The sequence below is a fragment of the Pelophylax lessonae genome (assembly GCF_965119305.1).
Source record: "Pelophylax lessonae genome assembly, chromosome: 2".
NCBI lineage: Eukaryota > Metazoa > Chordata > Amphibia > Anura > Ranidae > Pelophylax > Pelophylax lessonae.
Genome location: NC_138769.1, coordinates 241,013,622 through 241,032,354, shown reverse-complemented (window position 1 = coordinate 241,032,354; position 18,733 = coordinate 241,013,622). Strand labels below are relative to the sequence as shown.

At 43.0% G+C, this 18,733-nt stretch overlaps 1 protein-coding gene across 5 annotated transcripts in view; it reads right to left on the bottom strand.

The window, feature by feature from the left end:
* ST7L (suppression of tumorigenicity 7 like) overlaps window positions 1-18,733 on the bottom strand; it is a 270,999-nt gene that overhangs the window by 238,827 nt on the left and 13,439 nt on the right. For all 5 annotated transcript variants that reach the window (XM_082248423.1, XM_082248425.1, XM_082248424.1 and 2 more), the window contains exon 2: window positions 596-678. In XM_082248423.1, the coding sequence (XP_082104549.1) occupies window positions 596-678 (83 nt within the window). The remainder of the gene's footprint in view (window positions 1-595; window positions 679-18,733) is intronic.

The window sequence follows — 18,733 nt, the reverse complement described above, 5'->3', positions numbered from 1 at the left end:
ACCCTTTTGTGACAGCTTGCGGCTTCACAGCCGGGTGCCCACTGCGCATGCGTGATTCGAGCTGCGCATCGTGAGTGGTGGATTCAGTCTTCTGGGACCTGTCAGTGTCCCAGAAGACTGCAGGGGAAGGGAGGAAGGAGAACTTCTGTTGCTGAGCGCCCCCCCACCCCCCTCAAAAGTGGCTATTGTTAACGAGGACCAGGGAACAAGTCCTTAAAGCGGAACTTCCCCTTTGGGTGGAGCTCCGCTTTAAGTGGATAGCTACCAAAAATGTTTTCTTTTTTTAATTCTACTAATGGTTCTCGGCTATGTGAGGTAAGGAGGACAATAAGTTTTTATTTTTTTCCACACAGGTAGGAGAGACAAATAGTTCTCTTTGTTGAAAATCTTAAGTGATGTTCAATTTCGGGTCTATATATTTTTGTTCAACCTGTGATGAGCTGCAATCAGAAAATTTCTCATCTATGTCTTTGTTCAGTGTGAAAAAAAGCTAAATAGGTTCAAGAAAAAGCAATTGAAAGAGGAAGAAGAAGGCAGGATAAGTGTATGACTTTAAACTCAGGCCATTTTGTACACAATAACTTACAATACATACCAGTATTAGTCCAGATATCAGGGATGATGTGCCAGTAAGAGCAACATAGAACTTTGGAGTCAGTGTACTGATAAATGCAGACACTAAAACAAAAACACAAGACACATTTATAAGTATTATTTATATCATAAAGTGTTGAATAACAATATAAAGCAATATACAGTATCTCACAAAAGTGAGTACACCCCTCACATGTTTGTAAATATTTTATTATATCTTTTCATGTGACAATACTGAAGAAATGACACTTTGCTACAATGTAAAGTAGTGAGTGTACAGCTTGTATAACAGTGTAAATTTGCTGTCCCCTCAAAATAACTCAACACACAACCATTAATGCCTAAACCGCTGGCAACAAAAGTGAGTACACCCCTAAGTGAAAATGTCCAATCTAGGCCCAAAGTGTCAATATTGTGTGTGGCCACCATTATTTTCCAGCACTAACCCTCTTGGGCATGGAGTTCACCAGAGCTTCACAGGTTGCCACTGGAGTCCTCTTCCACTCCTTCATGACGATATCACAAAGCTGGTGGATGTTAGAGGACCTTGCACTCCTCCACCCTCCATTTGAGGATGCCCCACAGATGCTCAATAAGGTTTTGGTCTGGAGACATGCTTGGCCAGTCCATCACCTTTACCCTTAGCTTCTTTAGCAAGGCAGTGGTCATCTTGGAGGTGTGTTTGGGGTCGTTATCATGTTGGAATAATGCCCTGCGGCCCAGTCTCCTAAGGGAGGGGATCATGCTCTGCTTCAGTATGTCACAGTACATGTTGGCATTCATGGTTCCCTCAATGAACTATAGCTCCCCAATGCCGGCACTCATGCAGCCCCAGACCATGACTCTCCAACCACCATGCTTGACTGTAGGCAAGACACACTTGTCTTTGTACTCCTTACCTGGTTGCAGCCACATACGCTTGACACCATCTGAACCAAAAAGGTTTATCTTGGTCTCATTAGACCATGGGACAAGGTTCCAGTAATCCATGTCCTTAGTCTGCTTGTCTTCAGCAAACTGTTTGCAGGATTTCTTCTTGTGCATCATCTTTAGAAGAGGCTTCCTTCTGGGACGACAGCAATGCAGACCAATTTGATGCAGTGTGCGGCGAATGGTCTGAGCACTGACAGGCTGACCCCCCACCCCTTCAACCTCTGCAGCAATGCTGGCAGCAGTCATACGTCTATTTCCCAAAGAAAATCTCTGGATATGACACTGAGCAAGTGCACTCAATTTCTTTAGTCGACCATGGTGAGGCCTGTTCTGAGTGGATCCTGTCCTGTTAAACTGCTGTATGATCTTGGTCACTGTGCTGCAGCTCAGTTTCAGGGTCTTGGCAATCTTCTTATAGCCTAGGCCATCCTCATGTAGAGCAACAATTATTTTTTTCAGATCCTCAGAGAGTTCTTTCCCATGAGGTGCCATGTTGAACCTCCAGTGATCAGTATGAGACAGAGTGACAACACCAAATTTAACACACCTGAGACCTTGTAACACTAACGAGTCACATGACACCGGGGAGGGAAAATGGCTAATTGGGCCCAGTTTGACAATTTTCACTTAGGGGTATACTCACCTTTGTTGCCAGCAGTTTAGACATTAATGGCTGTGTGTTGAGTTATTTGAGGGGACAGCAAATTTACACTGTTATACAAGCTGTACACTCACTACTTTACATTGTAGCAAAGTGTCATTTCTTCAGTGTTGTCACATGAAAAGATATAATAAAATATTTACAAAAATGTGAGGGGTGTACTCATTTTTGTGAGATACTGTATTTAGTAACAATACAGATTTTACATTCAGATAACAAATCGGTTAAAAGTCTGCACTCTAAGGGGTTGATTTACAAAAACTGGAGAGTGCAAAATCTGGTGCAGCTCTGCATAAAAACCAATCAGCTTTCAGGTTTTTTTTTTTGTCAAAGCCTTATTGAACAATTTGAAATAAGAAATTGATTGGTTACTGTGCAGAGCTGCATCAGATTTTGCACTCTCCAGTTTTAGTAAATCAACCCCTCCAGTATATTTGCAGACAGTGCATCAAGTGGATCCTTGGAACACAGTGTTAGGGTCCAATCACACTTGCAGGACTTTGTAGTGTAACTTTGAGTGGGTGCGACTTGAATGTGACTTCCCACCGCAAAGTCAGACCCACTGTTGCATGTAAAACATTTAAGTACGACTCTCATGCAACTTTTGAGGATTAACATTGAAGTCTATTGCCCTCAAGTTGCATGAAAGTCAGATCAGTAGTAGTGCATGAAGTACTTTGAAGTCGCTGCAACATTAAGTCGTACATATATAAATGTTTATCATTGGAAAACATGGGGAGCGATTTGTCATGTAACTTTGATGTCCAATGACGTACAATTATACCGGTCTGAAGCTGCCTAGCTTAAAGGCCCGTTCACACTGCATGGACAGTGCACAAAAATACACTGCATTCATGTCCTTGTACAGCTATGTGATTCACTGCACTGCTGTATACTGACCTGCAATTCTGTACAGCATATTGCAATAACAATGTCTGGGCTACTTTGCAGTGTGAATAGGACACACAGAAGACAATTGCTTTCTGTGTTTCCTTGCAGTGTTTAGAGTTTCACAATGCCGTAAAACATTGGTCACCACACATAGTATGAATTGGCCCTTACTCTAGGCAGAAAAAAAAAAAAAAAAAAAACAATTTATCGAGACAAATTAAATGTATTTTTAAAAATATAAGCAATGTAAGTACTAATTTGAAAAGGTATTAGCATTTTGGAAGTCCCTATATAGAAGAACTGAAGGAAGAAGCAGTACAAGGAGCCAATCAGTGCACATTCTGACAAGAAGCGTGCTGAAAGGAAGAGAAAGCTAAGTGACAGACTCCAACCAAATTATTTTTTTCTACTTTTGACAGAGGGAAGAAGGAAGAGGACCTTTGTCAAGTTTCATTACTGTCTAATGTTATTAATATGTCCTTTAAAAAAAGCAAATGCTTTATGTAGCACTGCCCCCTAGAGGACTGCTGAGAATTACACTTTCTGGATTCCCCTGGGTTACCCATAGCAACTGATTGCAGATAAACAGCAATGAATGTCCTTGGCTCAGTCAATAATCAATCCAGGGGATGTTGTTTTTGTGTTTTTATTTGGAACTTGGATAGGAGAAGGGATGAGTGGGATACTCCAACTATTAACCACTTAAGCCCCGGAGGATTTGGCTGCTCAAAGACCAGGGCCTATTTTGCGATTTGGCACTGCGTGACTTTAACGGACAATTGCGCGGTCGTACGATGCTGTACCCAAATGAAATTGATTTCCTTTTTTCCCCACAAACAGAGCTTTCTTTTGGTGGTATTTGATCACCTGTATGATTTTTATTTTTTGCGCTATAAACAAAACAAGAGAGACAATTTTGAAAAAATAACAATATTTTTTATATGAAATTCCCCAAAAAAAATGTAAAAATCAAAATTGTTTAACATTTTAGGCCAATTTGTTTTCTGCTACATATTTTTGGTAAAAAAAAAAAAAAAATCACAATAAGCGTATTTTGATTGGTTTGCGCAAAAGATATTGTGTTTACTAACTACGGGAAAGATTTATGTCATTTTTATTGTTTTCTTTTTAACTAGTAATGGCGGCGATCTTTTTTTGCGGGACTGCGACATTGCGGTGGACAGATCGGACCCTTGACTGACATTTTTGACACTTTTGGGGGTACCAGTGACATTACTACAGTAATCAGTGCTATAGATATGCACTGTTACTGTCAAAATGACACTGGCAGGAAAGGGGTTAACTTTATTGGTGATCAGAGGGTTAAATGTATCCCTAGGGTGTGTTTAACTGTGGGGGGCGTGGCTAGTGATGTAACCACAGAGACATACGATCCTACATAGCAGGATCGTACAGTATCTGCAGTTACATCAGGGAGAATGACAGATGGCTGTGTTTACATCAGCCGCCTGCCTTTCTCCCTCTCCAGTGGGAGATCGCGAGTGGCCGGCGGACATCGGAGTCGCCGGTCACATGAGCAGGGATGCCCGTGAACGAGCGGGCATCGCCCCCTACAGGCTCCTGGGCGAGCGACGTATATCTACGTCGGTTTGCCCAGGAGCGGCTGACTGCCGCAGTAAATATACTGACGGCGGTCAGCAAGTGGTTAACTAGTCACAATCTTAAGGACAGCTAACTGTAAAATGCGGCAAGGCCGCTGCTTCACCTTGCCTCTGAAGTGAAGATACTTTAAAGGTTCCTGCTTGGTTATTCTCTTCAGGGTTCTAACTTGGCAACCCCTTTACTCTTACTGCCTGTGTGCTGACAGCCGTCCGCTGACTCTAGCCTCTGGAGTGATCCCCTTCCTAGCAGACCCCTGGGCAAATTTTTCTGTACTCCCGGACACTGTTTTTCCAGAACCACCATTGCCTCCAACTCCACTAGTCAGCTTCCACTGGACCTCTTGGTTCAGCCACACTTTCTGGTTCACTAGGCCGACTGCCTGTGACCACCTTCCACAGCTTCAGAAGAGGAAACAGCCGTTACCCTCCTTCTGGGACTTGGCTTCCCGCTCAAAGACACCCTGCCACATGTGTCCTTGGCTTTTAAAGCATAACCCAGGATGCACCACTTGTCTGTGCCAACCCACTGAGACAGCCACAAAAGCCTGTGTGTCACTGGCTGGGTTTCCTCCACTGTCCAACAGGCCTCCCTATTGGACACAGTGGGGACACTCCCTCAGCCCAGATGAATCACACATCAGACACACTGAACAGACCTAACTAGTGACCATGCTCCCCTGATAAGCAGAGTGCAGCTATATTTTGCCTGCTGCTCTCCTGATAGGCAGGCAGAGCCAAAACTACTCTACCTACCTAGCACCTATCTAGGAGGGTGCTACATTTACATATACACAGAAAGCAAGCCCATGAAAAATAGATGTTGATACACACGCCTACATAAGCTTTGACAATAAAACATGGAAGCTAATTGGTTTCTCTGCAAAGCTTTTGGTATGGCACGACTTAAAGAAAAAAAAAGGTGCTTGCACTTCTTTGGAGCAATTTTCACACAAAGGGCAGCCCATTGAAATGAATAGGCTGTGCTAAACCTGATTCACCAAAGAATGTATGCACTGTTGAACCTGCATAGATGTGAATGGGGCCTTGGAAACATAACAAACATGTAAGTAACAAAATAAAATATTATTAAAAACACAATTTTAACACATACCTTAGGGTTTTTTCACACGGCGTTCTGATCAGATCCGCCTGTCAGTTTTTTAGGTGGATCTGATCGGATGCCCATTCAGCCCTATGGAGCAGCGGATGTCAGTGGAGACATGTCCGCTGACACCCGCTGCCATCCGCATCCGATCCTGTCCGTGGAATCCAGATGGATGGAAACCCTATTTTCCATCCGTCCTGGGGATCGGATGAGAGCGGACAGGCGGTCCGCTCTCATCCGATCCCCCATAGAGAGCAGCGGGGGCTGTGACACCTCCCTCTCCGCACTGCAAGCGGAGACGGAGCTGTCATCCGCCGGCTGAGCAGCATGGATCCGCCTACGGAGGCAGACCGTGTGAAAGAGCCCTTAGGCTCTGTTCACACCTGAGCAATCCGGAATGCAAGCAGAACCACCGTGATTCTGCCTACAATTCCATAATCGGGGCAAAACGCGGGATGCGTTTGCGATGCAACTATTTCTTAACGGCAGCCCAAGCGCGGTGCGATTTAGCTGCAATTGTCAGGCGAAGCAATACCTAGTTTAAAGTATGTACCCACTCCCACTTCAACTGCCTAGGTGTTCAAAGCGCAAGTTCTCCCCCCTCCCCTCCCTGCCCCCAATGTTCTGGGACACGTCACAGGACCCAGAAGGCTGCTGGACGATTTACACAGCGCAGCCAGGAAATGTGAAACTGGCTGTGAAGCCTCAAGCCATCACCGCCAGCTTCCCTTAGTAAACATGTCAGTGCCTGGGACCCTAAGACCAGCGAAAAACTAGCCTGGGTGAGCACTGCAGTGGATACCTGAACAGGTGAGTGTACTTTTGTTATCAGCTGCTGATTTTACTTTTTTTTTGTTAAGACTGAAGATCCTCTTAAGGCCCCTTTCACACGGGACACGTCAGTTTTTTTAGGCAAACCCAATTGGACCCTCTATTTTTGTCTATGGAACATGTGTCCGTTCACACCCGCTAACATCTGATCTGCTAAAAACAGACCCCATTTGGTTCCCCATTCGTCTAGCACAGGGGTGTCAAACTGGTGGCCCTCCAGGTGTTGCAGAACTACAAGTCCCATCATGCCTCTGCCTATGGGAGTCATACTTGTAACTGAAAAGCCTCATGGGACTTGTAGTTCAGCAAAAACAGCTGGAGGGCCGCCAGTTTGACACCTGTGATCTAGCAGGTCAGATGGCCATCGGGTTTAAATGGACAGGCAGTTAGTTTATATATGAGCGGGTTATGCCTGTGTCCGCTCTGCTCAGCAGACACGTTCCACACTGAGCTGGCGGAGTCTGCCCCATGTAAAAGGGGCTTTAAAGCAGGACTTTACCCATAACAACTTGATAAAAAATATTGTTCTTTAGCAAGGAACAAACATTCCACATTAGTAATTATGCTACCAAAATGAGTGTGTGCTTTAAATTGCCTCCAGCATTGCTTCAGTTTCTTCTTGCTGGAGGCTGCCATTTTGCTGAAGCTCAAAGCCCCAGCTGTAAATCATAAAGTGGAACTAGCCCATTAATTTAACGGTTTAAAAAAACAGTTACATTCCTGAAATGCTGGGATTGCTGTCACATTTGTTTGTGTCCTCAAGCAAACTGTCAAGCCATCAAAAGGCTAGTGTCATAAGTGATCACATGTGCAGCACCATGGCAGTTGCAGATCAAACAGAAGCAGCTTCCATGGCTGTATAGGGGGGTTGAAATTAGGGTGTAACATGTTACGAATGGACTGGCCCCCCTGCCTCCCCAATCTGAGAGTTAGCGGGGATCTTCACTCCCTGCTAGCTATCATAATATTAAAAGAAAAGCCTTGCCGGCCCGGGTGCATCACTCACTCACAGTGTCCTGTGAATGGAAAACTGGAAGGTCCGTCAGCCTTTGCGGCTGTAAACTTGTGGTTTTCATTGAACTACCATGGTGCTGTGGGCCGACATACCAGTTTAGTTCATGCAGGGATTTTTCCAAAAATAAAGTTTCTGATCCTGGATAGAGTCCACCCCAGTCCAAGAGGAGGGGATTGGAATAAGACCCTCCTCCAACTTGAACTGCGGTGGATTTACCGCCTGAGGGCAACAGAACCTCCTGGCTTGAACGAGATGATTTCGTTCAAGCCATTTCTTGAGGGATTCACCTCAGGAGGCATGGAGAGATAAATAATCTCTCTTATGCCTCCTGGGGAACACATCTCGATCTAGCACTTGCCTCTTGGAGGAAATCCCCGGCTCTGTCTTTGTTACAATAGACTCCTTGTATAGAAATATGCTGCTTGTATACCCATTTTATTTATTTATTAGTTTCTTTCCCTTTCCCCTCTTTCCTTTTTCCCTCCCCCCTTCCTCTTTTTCCTTTTCTTCTCCTACAGTTAGCCTTTGTGACTACATTATTGTATTAAGCATTTGTCTTGCTTTGTACACATGAACATCGACTTGCCCTTGGGTTGCAATTATGGTTGCCAATTTTTTTCTTCTTTCTTTCTCTGTTTAAATGGCTATAAATCCATACAGAGATGTATTTTGAACCAATATGTTGCCTTTGGTATACAGATAACATACACTTTTGACATGATTGTTTTCTTATCAAGTTTGTTGCGCAGAAAATAACTATCTTCTGCGATTGCTATGGGTACAGCCCGGCACGGTAAGGCGAACGCCATTCGTGGCGTTCGCCAATGGGGGCAGCAGCCTTGCACACCTGGCTCATGGGACATTCCCATTGCGCATGCCCAATGGACTCCGCCTGACGTATTCAACGTTGGCGGAAGTCTGTACCGTGTCGGTGGGACGCATGGGCCGACGTCACTTCCGCCGGATCATTTCCGGCGGTGTTGACTTGCCATCACTTCCGCCGGACTCCTTCCGGCTGGGGGCGGCGCTGGCCCTTGTGACCCGGGAGATCCCTTTGGCAGTCAGCTGGACGCAATAGCCGCCCAGCTGAGACTGCTCTCAGCTGATTAGCAACTCCTCATTTATACTCCACGCTCGGCGTCGGACTCATATGTTCCTTTGCTGAGCGTGGAGCAACATCTATCCTGACATTGCATTCATTCTGCCAAGATTGGATTTGAAAAGGTATTTCTATACTTCTTAAACATATTTTACCCTTTTTTGACTGTTGTTTTTGGGATCTCCATTTTTGTTGGCTCCTCTGCTCTTAAGTAGTTACAATGTTCATTTAGAGAAAAAAGAACTAAAAACCCCCCCCCCCCTCTCTTTATCAAATTACTCAATAATTAATCTATATTATATATCTATGAGCATTGGAGCCTCCAGGGTGATTCCCTCACCTCAGAGAGCCTGTAGCTCTTATATGGGTAGCAGCTCTCTGGCGAGATTAACCCCTAGGTGTCTTGTGTGTCCCCTGACTTGTTCACATGACACACTATTTACCATATACTTCTTTTCTTTTTTTCTTCTCTATTTCGGCCTTTTGCCCAGCAGGATTGCCTTTTTTTGGGATCTCAGCTGTCCCCACCCAGACCCACATAGTCGTCTGGTAGCAAGCAACCTTGATTGAATTTCAATTCTACAAATTAAAAAATTCTCCTTCTGTATGAAACCAACTCCATCGAATTTAATCGGCTTACCATAGACCCACGCTGGCATTGTCGATGTTCTGTTTTTAGCCTTGCAGGCAGGCACTCTTTCTTCAACCATTACAGTGAAACATGTAAGTGCAACTTTTTTGACTTGATTATTATTTCTTCTTGCCAGATTGACTTTGCAATTATGTATAATATGTACATCTACACTGATTGTTTACAGACCACCCTCCCAAGGCACCCCTGAAGAAGGAGTGTTTCTCCGAAACGCGTCGGGTGTTTACATGGGGGTCCTATGGTGGATGTTCAACCCTGTAATGTGATGTATAATTTTGCTTGCCTCTGCTTTTATCTTTTATATATTTTGTATAAACAATTTCAATAAAGCTACATTTTTGTATTCTTACCTATGTGTAATTTCTGAAATATCAGTGCCTTTAAAGTCCCACCCACAGGGGAACCCCTTTGTTTTTGATTCTGTACCCGGGATGTGGCACGCTAGGGACCACTCCACATGAACTACATATGTACAATTTGATTTAGGTAGCAAATACCATTCCCCGCCTCAGTTCATGTGGCGTTGTCCCAATCCTAACTAAAACTACAATTTTTTGAATTTCTTGCATTTTGACCACAATATTGGTCTAGTTTTGTCTAGATTTTGTAACATTTTGTGTAATCACACAATCTTTTCCTATTCCAATCCCCTTTTTCTTTGCTTTGTCTTTGTCTTGGTCCATATATTTATCTCTCTATCTTTTTGCAGCAAACACTTAAATTTGGTGTACAGATATGTCTGTGTATGTAGGCGATGAGTGGGAGTCATTGATGGCTGGATACTTACAAGATTTCGGAAACAAAGAGTATGTAGAAGCTGATTTATCGACACTATTTTTTCAGTTATCCAAAACCCTTGAAAAAAAGTCTGCTTATTTTTGGCATGTAAAGTCTTTTAAGGACTACATCAAAAATAAGACTAACCCAATTGGCCTCAGGATACAGGTATTTCCTCTCCTTGAGGACCTTAGTCCAGAGTTTAAAACCAATTGGGAGCACACTTTAAGTGAATGTTCAGCCACTCTGATGACTCTTCTCATTACTGAATATACCACTCGCGCCTCCAAGCTAGATACTGAGGTCACCAATCTCTGTCAAAAGCTCCAGAAATACAAATCTCACAAACTGTTTTCAACTAAAGAAAAACAGCTTAAAGACCACTTAGAGGTTTTCAACCGCAATATTCTTATAAAAAAACAACAAAAACTAGTACGTGACACTATTGCATTTGATCAAAACAAAGCATACAGATGGAATATAAATAAATTTCCTTATTCTCCACCTACACAGAAGGAACAACATTTCCCTATCTCTCAACTTCCTTCCAAAAATGCATCCAGAAATGGTCCCTCAAACATGCCCAAATCAAAAACAACGAAACGGGCTTATCATGATGAACATGACCTAAAACAATCTTCTAAAAAAACAAACGTCCTACACGACACAGGATCAAACATATCTTTATTCAAACCCACGACACAGAGATCAGATTACAACGCTGACACACCTCAAGAAGGCACAAAATCTAACACCAAAACATCACTTTCCAATTTGAATTCAGCACCTGCTTCATTAGCTTCCACAATTAATTTGCAAGACACCACTTTTTTAGAGCTTATTCATGCACAAGCACCAACCTTCACTCTCACCACTCCCCTTTAAATTCAACCGTAGCACCACCCCCCTCACCCCCCCCAGAGGCACCTACTTCTAAAACTTCACACACTGATCTTTCAGTCATTAATCTTTCAGATTACCGTTTGTCTCAAGATGAGATTGATGTTCTCAAAAAAGGTCTAAGCTTTTGCCCGAGTAGAAAGCTAGACAAATTTGACCTTATCAAAGACATAAATCTCTTTGCTCGGAAATTGAATTTTAAAATTCTTTTCGACAAAGAGAATTCATCCAAGACTACACGTTCTGACAAAGACCCTATATTAGAAACACTAATCTCTCTCTTGGAGGAAAATGAGGATCTCATTGACAGAGTCGACTTGCCCTCTCTTTTGACAGATTTAGATTCCGAAAAATCCATACATAAAAAAGATAATCTTAAATTGAGGAAAAAATCAGATAAATTTCCGTGCATCTCCAATCCCCACGTTGCCGCCTTTGTCAGCTTGGTAACTAAAGATGTTGATAAACTCAACATCAAAAAACCTACAAAAACAAATATAACATTCAATCAAAGACAGGCCATTGAAAGCCTAAAAACCAACCACTCGATTACTATTAAGCAGGCTGACAAGGGGGGCAACGTGGTGATTATGAACAATGTTCACTATGTGACTATGTGCCAAAAGATTCTGAAGAATCATAACTGGTATCGAAAAATTCCAGCTGATATTAACAATAAGTATCAGCTCGAGTTTTACAAATTGGTTGATACTGCTTATTTGAACGAAGTCATTCCCAAACATACATGGGAATTCATACGCACAACCTTTCCAATTACCCCGACCTTTTATGCCCTCCCCAAAATACATAAGGACGCCACTAATCCACCAGGGCGCCCCATTATTTCGGGGCGAGGCTCTATAACAGATAACGCTAGCAGGCTTATTGACTCTTTCTTGAAACCACTGGTCACACAACTACCATCCCATGTACGCGACACGATACACTTTTTACAAAGAATTGAAAACATATGGATTCCAGATGAGTGTCTCCTAGTCACAATTGACGTTGAGGCACTTTATAGCTCTATTCCTCACGATCGTGGCCTTTCGGCAATTAGACACACACTAATAGAAAACCAAATTTTGGATGCGTACGGAGAGTTTATTCTGTCCATGTTACAGTTCATATTATCTCACAATGTCTTTACATTTGATGGTTCCCACTACCTCCAGGTGCAGGGCGTAGCGATGGGCACATGTTGTGCCCCATCCTACGCCAATCTGTACCTGGGGGAGTGGGAACAAGCTCTTCTGAATGATGACATGCTCTCGATGTACACGGACCACATCAGATTGTGGGTCCGATACATCGATGACGTGTTCATGCTTTGGCATGGACCCCCTGAACTTTTGAATGCATTTATGGACCGAATTAACAAAAACGACTTTAACTTAACTTTTACAATGCAATATGACATTTCTTGTGTCACGTTTCTTGATGTCACAGTGACTAGGGGGGAGGATGGTGTTCTCCACAGTGGGCTTTATCGTAAGCCCACTGCTGGTAACACCATCCTCCATGCCTCTAGCTTTCATCCATCTACATTGGTGCAATCCATTCCATACGGACAGTACCTTCGCGCTAGACGCAATTGTAAAGACCTCATCAGTTTCCAGAAGGCAGCTGACGATTTGAGACAGAGACTTTTGACTAGAGGATACCCCCCTACCACCTTAAAGAAGGCTTATAGAAAGGCCCTGATGAAAGATAGAACCTCATTAATAGCCACAAACACAACCAGACCAGTTGACCAAACACTGAGAGTAATCATGAAATATTCAGAACAACATACTGAGGTCAGGAGAATCGTGGGGAAGTATTGGCACCTGTTGTCCCTCGATCCCATCGTGGGCAAACATGTTCCCCCTGCTCCCCAAATTACTTTCAAAAAAGCTCCCGCTCTAAAAGATCAATTGGTACGTAGCGAATACACAGCTCAAAATGGGAGAGATCCCTGCAAGGCCAAAGGCACCTTTATATGCGGTGCCTGTAAATATTGCAAATTTATGCTGACCAAAAAGAATCCCATTCTACCGAATGGGCAAACATTTATACCCCAGCACTTTGCCAACTGCCGCACCCACGGGGTGGTTTATTTACTCCTCTGTGGGTGCGGCTGTTTTTATGTTGGCAAAACAAAGCTAGATTTCACCAAAAGGGCTAACAGACACATAAAAAGCATGCAAACTTGCAATCCGGATCTCCCACTAGGCCGACATACCAGTTTAGTTCATGCAGGGATTTTTCCAAAAATAAAGTTTCTGATCCTGGATAGAGTCCACCCCAGTCCAAGAGGAGGGGATTGGAATAAGACCCTCCTCCAACTTGAACTGCGGTGGATTTACCGCCTGAGGGCAACAGAACCTCCTGGCTTGAACGAGATGATTTCGTTCAAGCCATTTCTTGAGGGATTCACCTCAGGAGGCATGGAGAGATAAATAATCTCTCTTATGCCTCCTGGGGAACACATCTCGATCTAGCACTTGCCTCTTGGAGGAAATCCCCGGCTCTGTCTTTGTTACAATAGACTCCTTGTATAGAAATATGCTGCTTGTATACCCATTTTATTTATTTATTAGTTTCTTTCCCTTTCCCCTCTTTCCTTTTTCCCTCCCCCCTTCCTCTTTTTCCTTTTCTTCTCCTACAGTTAGCCTTTGTGATTACATTATTGTATTAAGCATTTGTCTTGCTTTGTACACATGAACATCGACTTGCCCTTGGGTTGCAATTATGGTTGCCAATTTTTTTCTTCTTTCTTTCTCTGTTTAAATGGCTATAAATCCATACAGAGATGTATTTTGAACCAATATGTTGCCTTTGGTATACAGATAACATACACTTTTGACATGATTGTTTTCTTATCAAGTTTGTTGCGCAGAAAATAACTATCTTCTGCGATTGCTATGGGTACAGCCCGGCACGGTAAGGCGAACGCCATTCGTGGCGTTCGCCAATGGGGGCAGCAGCCTTGCACACCTGGCTCATGGGACATTCCCATTGCGCATGCCCAATGGACTCCGCCTGACGTATTCAACGTTGGCGGAAGTCTGTACCGTGTCGGTGGGACGCATGGGCCGACGTCACTTCCGCCGGATCATTTCCGGCGGTGTTGACTTGCCATCACTTCCGCCGGACTCCTTCCGGCTGGGGGCGGCGCTGGCCCTTGTGACCCGGGAGATCCCTTTGGCAGTCAGCTGGACGCAATAGCCGCCCAGCTGAGACTGCTCTCAGCTGATTAGCAACTCCTCATTTATACTCCACGCTCGGCGTCGGACTCATATGTTCCTTTGCCGAGCGTGGAGCAACATCTATCCTGACATTGCATTCATTCTGCCAAGATTGGATTTGAAAAGGTATTTCTATACTTCTTAAACATATTTTACCCTTTTTTGACTGTTGTTTTTGGGATCTCCATTTTTGTTGGCTCCTCTGCTCTTAAGTAGTTACAATGTTCATTTAGAGAAAAAAGAACTAAAACCCCCCCCCCCCTCTCTTTATCAAATTACTCAATAATTAATCTATATTATATATCTATGAGCATTGGAGCCTCCAGGGTGATTCCCTCACCTCAGAGAGCCTGTAGCTCTTATATGGGTAGCAGCTCTCTGGCGAGATTAACCCCTAGGTGTCTTGTGTGTCCCCTGACTTGTTCACATGACACACTATTTACCATATACTTCTTTTCTTTTTTTCTTCTCTATTTCGGCCTTTTGCCCAGCAGGATTGCCTTTTTTTGGGATCTCAGCTGTCCCCACCCAGACCCACATAGTCGTCTGGTAGCAAGCAACCTTGATTGAATTTCAATTCTACAAATTAAAAAATTCTCCTTCTGTATGAAACCAACTCCATCGAATTTAATCGGCTTACCATAGACCCACGCCGGCATTGTCGATGTTCTGTTTTTAGCCTTGCAGGCAGGCACTCTTTCTTCAACCATTACAGTGAAACATGTAAGTGCAACTTTTTTGACTTGATTATTATTTCTTCTTGCCAGATTGACTTTGCAATTATGTATAATATGTACATCTACACTGATTGTTTACAGACCACCCTCCCAAGGCACCCCTGAAGAAGGAGTGTTTCTCCGAAACGCGTCGGGTGTTTACATGGGGGTCCTATGGTGGATGTTCAACCCTGTAATGTGATGTATAATTTTGCTTGCCTCTGCTTTTATCTTTTATATATTTTGTATAAACAATTTCAATAAAGCTACATTTTTGTATTCTTACCTATGTGTAATTTCTGAAATATCAGTGCCTTTAAAGTCCCACCCACAGGGGAACCCCTTTGTTTTTGATTCTGTACCCGGGATGTGGCACGCTAGGGACCACTCCACATGAACTACATATGTACAATTTGATTTAGGTAGCAAATACCATTCCCCGCCTCAGTTCATGTGGCGTTGTCCCAATCCTAACTAAAACTACAATTTTTTGAATTTCTTGCATTTTGACCACAATATTGGTCTAGTTTTGTCTAGATTTTGTAACATTTTGTGTAATCACACAATCTTTTCCTATTCCAATCCCCTTTTTCTTTGCTTTGTCTTTGTCTTGGTCCATATATTTATCTCTCTATCTTTTTGCAGCAAACACTTAAATTTGGTGTACAGATATGTCTGTGTATGTAGGCAATGAGTGGGAGTCATTGATGGCTGGATACTTACAAGATTTCGGAAACAAAGAGTATGTAGAAGCTGATTTATCGACACTATTTTTTCAGTTATCCAAAACCCTTGAAAAAAAGTCTGCTTATTTTTGGCATGTAAAGTCTTTTAAGGACTACATCAAAAATAAGACTAACCCAATTGGCCTCAGGATACAGGTATTTCCTCTCCTTGAGGACCTTAGTCCAGAGTTTAAAACCAATTGGGAGCACACTTTAAGTGAATGTTCAGCCACTCTGATGACTCTTCTCATTACTGAATATACCACTCGCGCCTCCAAGCTAGATACTGAGGTCACCAATCTCTGTCAAAAGCTCCAGAAATACAAATCTCACAAACTGTTTTCAACTAAAGAAAAACAGCTTAAAGACCACTTAGAGGTTTTCAACCGCAATATTCTTATAAAAAAACAACAAAAACTAGTACGTGACACTATTGCATTTGATCAAAACAAAGCATACAGATGGAATATAAATAAATTTCCTTATTCTCCACCTACACAGAAGGAACAACATTTCCCTATCTCTCAACTTCCTTCCAAAAATGCATCCAGAAATGGTCCCTCAAACATGCCCAAATCAAAAACAACGAAACGGGCTTATCATGATGAACATGACCTAAAACAATCTTCTAAAAAAACAAACGTCCTACACGACACAGGATCAAACATATCTTTATTCAAACCCACGACACAGAGATCAGATTACAACGCTGACACACCTCAAGAAGGCACAAAATCTAACACCAAAACATCACTTTCCAATTTGAATTCAGCACCTGCTTCATTAGCTTCCACAATTAATTTGCAAGACACCACTTTTTTAGAGCTTATTCATGCACAAGCACCAACCTTCACTCTCACCACTCCCCTTTAAATTCAACCGTAGCACCACCCCCCTCACCCCCCCCAGAGGCACCTACTTCTAAAACTTCACACACTGATCTTTCAGTCATTAATCTTTCAGATTACCGTTTGTCTCAAGATGAGATTGATGTTCTCAAAAAAGGTCTAAGCTTTTGCCCGAGTAGAAAGCTAGACAAATTTGACCTTATCAAAGACATAAATCTCTTTGCTCGGAAATTGAATTTTAAAATTCTTTTCGACAAAGAGAATTCATCCAAGACTACACGTTCTGACAAAGACCCTATATTAGAAACACTAATCTCTCTCTTGGAGGAAAATGAGGATCTCATTGACAGAGTCGACTTGCCCTCTCTTTTGACAGATTTAGATTCCGAAAAATCCATACATAAAAAAGATAATCTTAAATTGAGGAAAAAATCAGATAAATTTCCGTGCATCTCCAATCCCCACGTTGCCGCCTTTGTCAGCTTGGTAACTAAAGATGTTGATAAACTCAACATCAAAAAACCTACAAAAACAAATATAACATTCAATCAAAGACAGGCCATTGAAAGCCTAAAAACCAACCACTCGATTACTATTAAGCAGGCTGACAAGGGGGGCAACGTGGTGATTATGAACAATGTTCACTATGTGACTATGTGCCAAAAGATTCTGAAGAATCATAACTGGTATCGAAAAATTCCAGCTGATATTAACAATAAGTATCAGCTCGAGTTTTACAAATTGGTTGATACTGCTTATTTGAACGAAGTCATTCCCAAACATACATGGGAATTCATACGCACAACCTTTCCAATTACCCCGACCTTTTATGCCCTCCCCAAAATACATAAGGACGCCACTAATCCACCAGGGCGCCCCATTATTTCGGGGCGAGGCTCTATAACAGATAACGCTAGCAGGCTTATTGACTCTTTCTTGAAACCACTGGTCACACAACTACCATCCCATGTACGCGACACGATACACTTTTTACAAAGAATTGAAAACATATGGATTCCAGATGAGTGTCTCCTAGTCACAATTGACGTTGAGGCACTTTATAGCTCTATTCCTCACGATCGTGGCCTTTCGGCAATTAGACACACACTAATAGAAAACCAAATTTTGGATGCGTACGGAGAGTTTATTCTGTCCATGTTACAGTTCATATTATCTCACAATGTCTTTACATTTGATGGTTCCCACTACCTCCAGGTGCAGGGCGTAGCGATGGGCACATGTTGTGCCCCATCCTACGCCAATCTGTACCTGGGGGAGTGGGAACAAGCTCTTCTGAATGATGACATGCTCTCGATGTACACGGACCACATCAGATTGTGGGTCCGATACATCGATGACGTGTTCATGCTTTGGCATGGACCCCCTGAACTTTTGAATGCATTTATGGACCGAATTAACAAAAACGACTTTAACTTAACTTTTACAATGCAATATGACATTTCTTGTGTCACGTTTCTTGATGTCACAGTGACTAGGGGGGAGGATGGTGTTCTCCACAGTGGGCTTTATCGTAAGCCCACTGCTGGTAACACCATCCTCCATGCCTCTAGCTTTCATCCATCTACATTGGTGCAATCCATTCCATACGGACAGTACCTTCGCGCTAGACGCAATTGTAAAGACCTCATCAGTTTCCAGAAGGCAGCTGACGATTTGAGACAGAGACTTTTGACTAGAGGATACCCCCCTACCACCTTAAAGAAGGCTTATAGAAAGGCCCTGATGAAAGATAGAACCTCATTAATAGCCACAAACACAACCAGACCAGTTGACCAAACACTGAGAGTAATCATGAAATATTCAGAACAACATACTGAGGTCAGGAGAATCGTGGGGAAGTATTGGCACCTGTTGTCCCTCGATCCCATCGTGGGCAAACATGTTCCCCCTGCTCCCCAAATTACTTTCAAAAAAGCTCCCGCTCTAAAAGATCAATTGGTACGTAGCGAATACACAGCTCAAAATGGGAGAGATCCCTGCAAGGCCAAAGGCACCTTTATATGCGGTGCCTGTAAATATTGCAAATTTATGCTGACCAAAAAGAATCCCATTCTACCGAATGGGCAAACATTTATACCCCAGCACTTTGCCAACAGCCGCACCCACAGGGAGG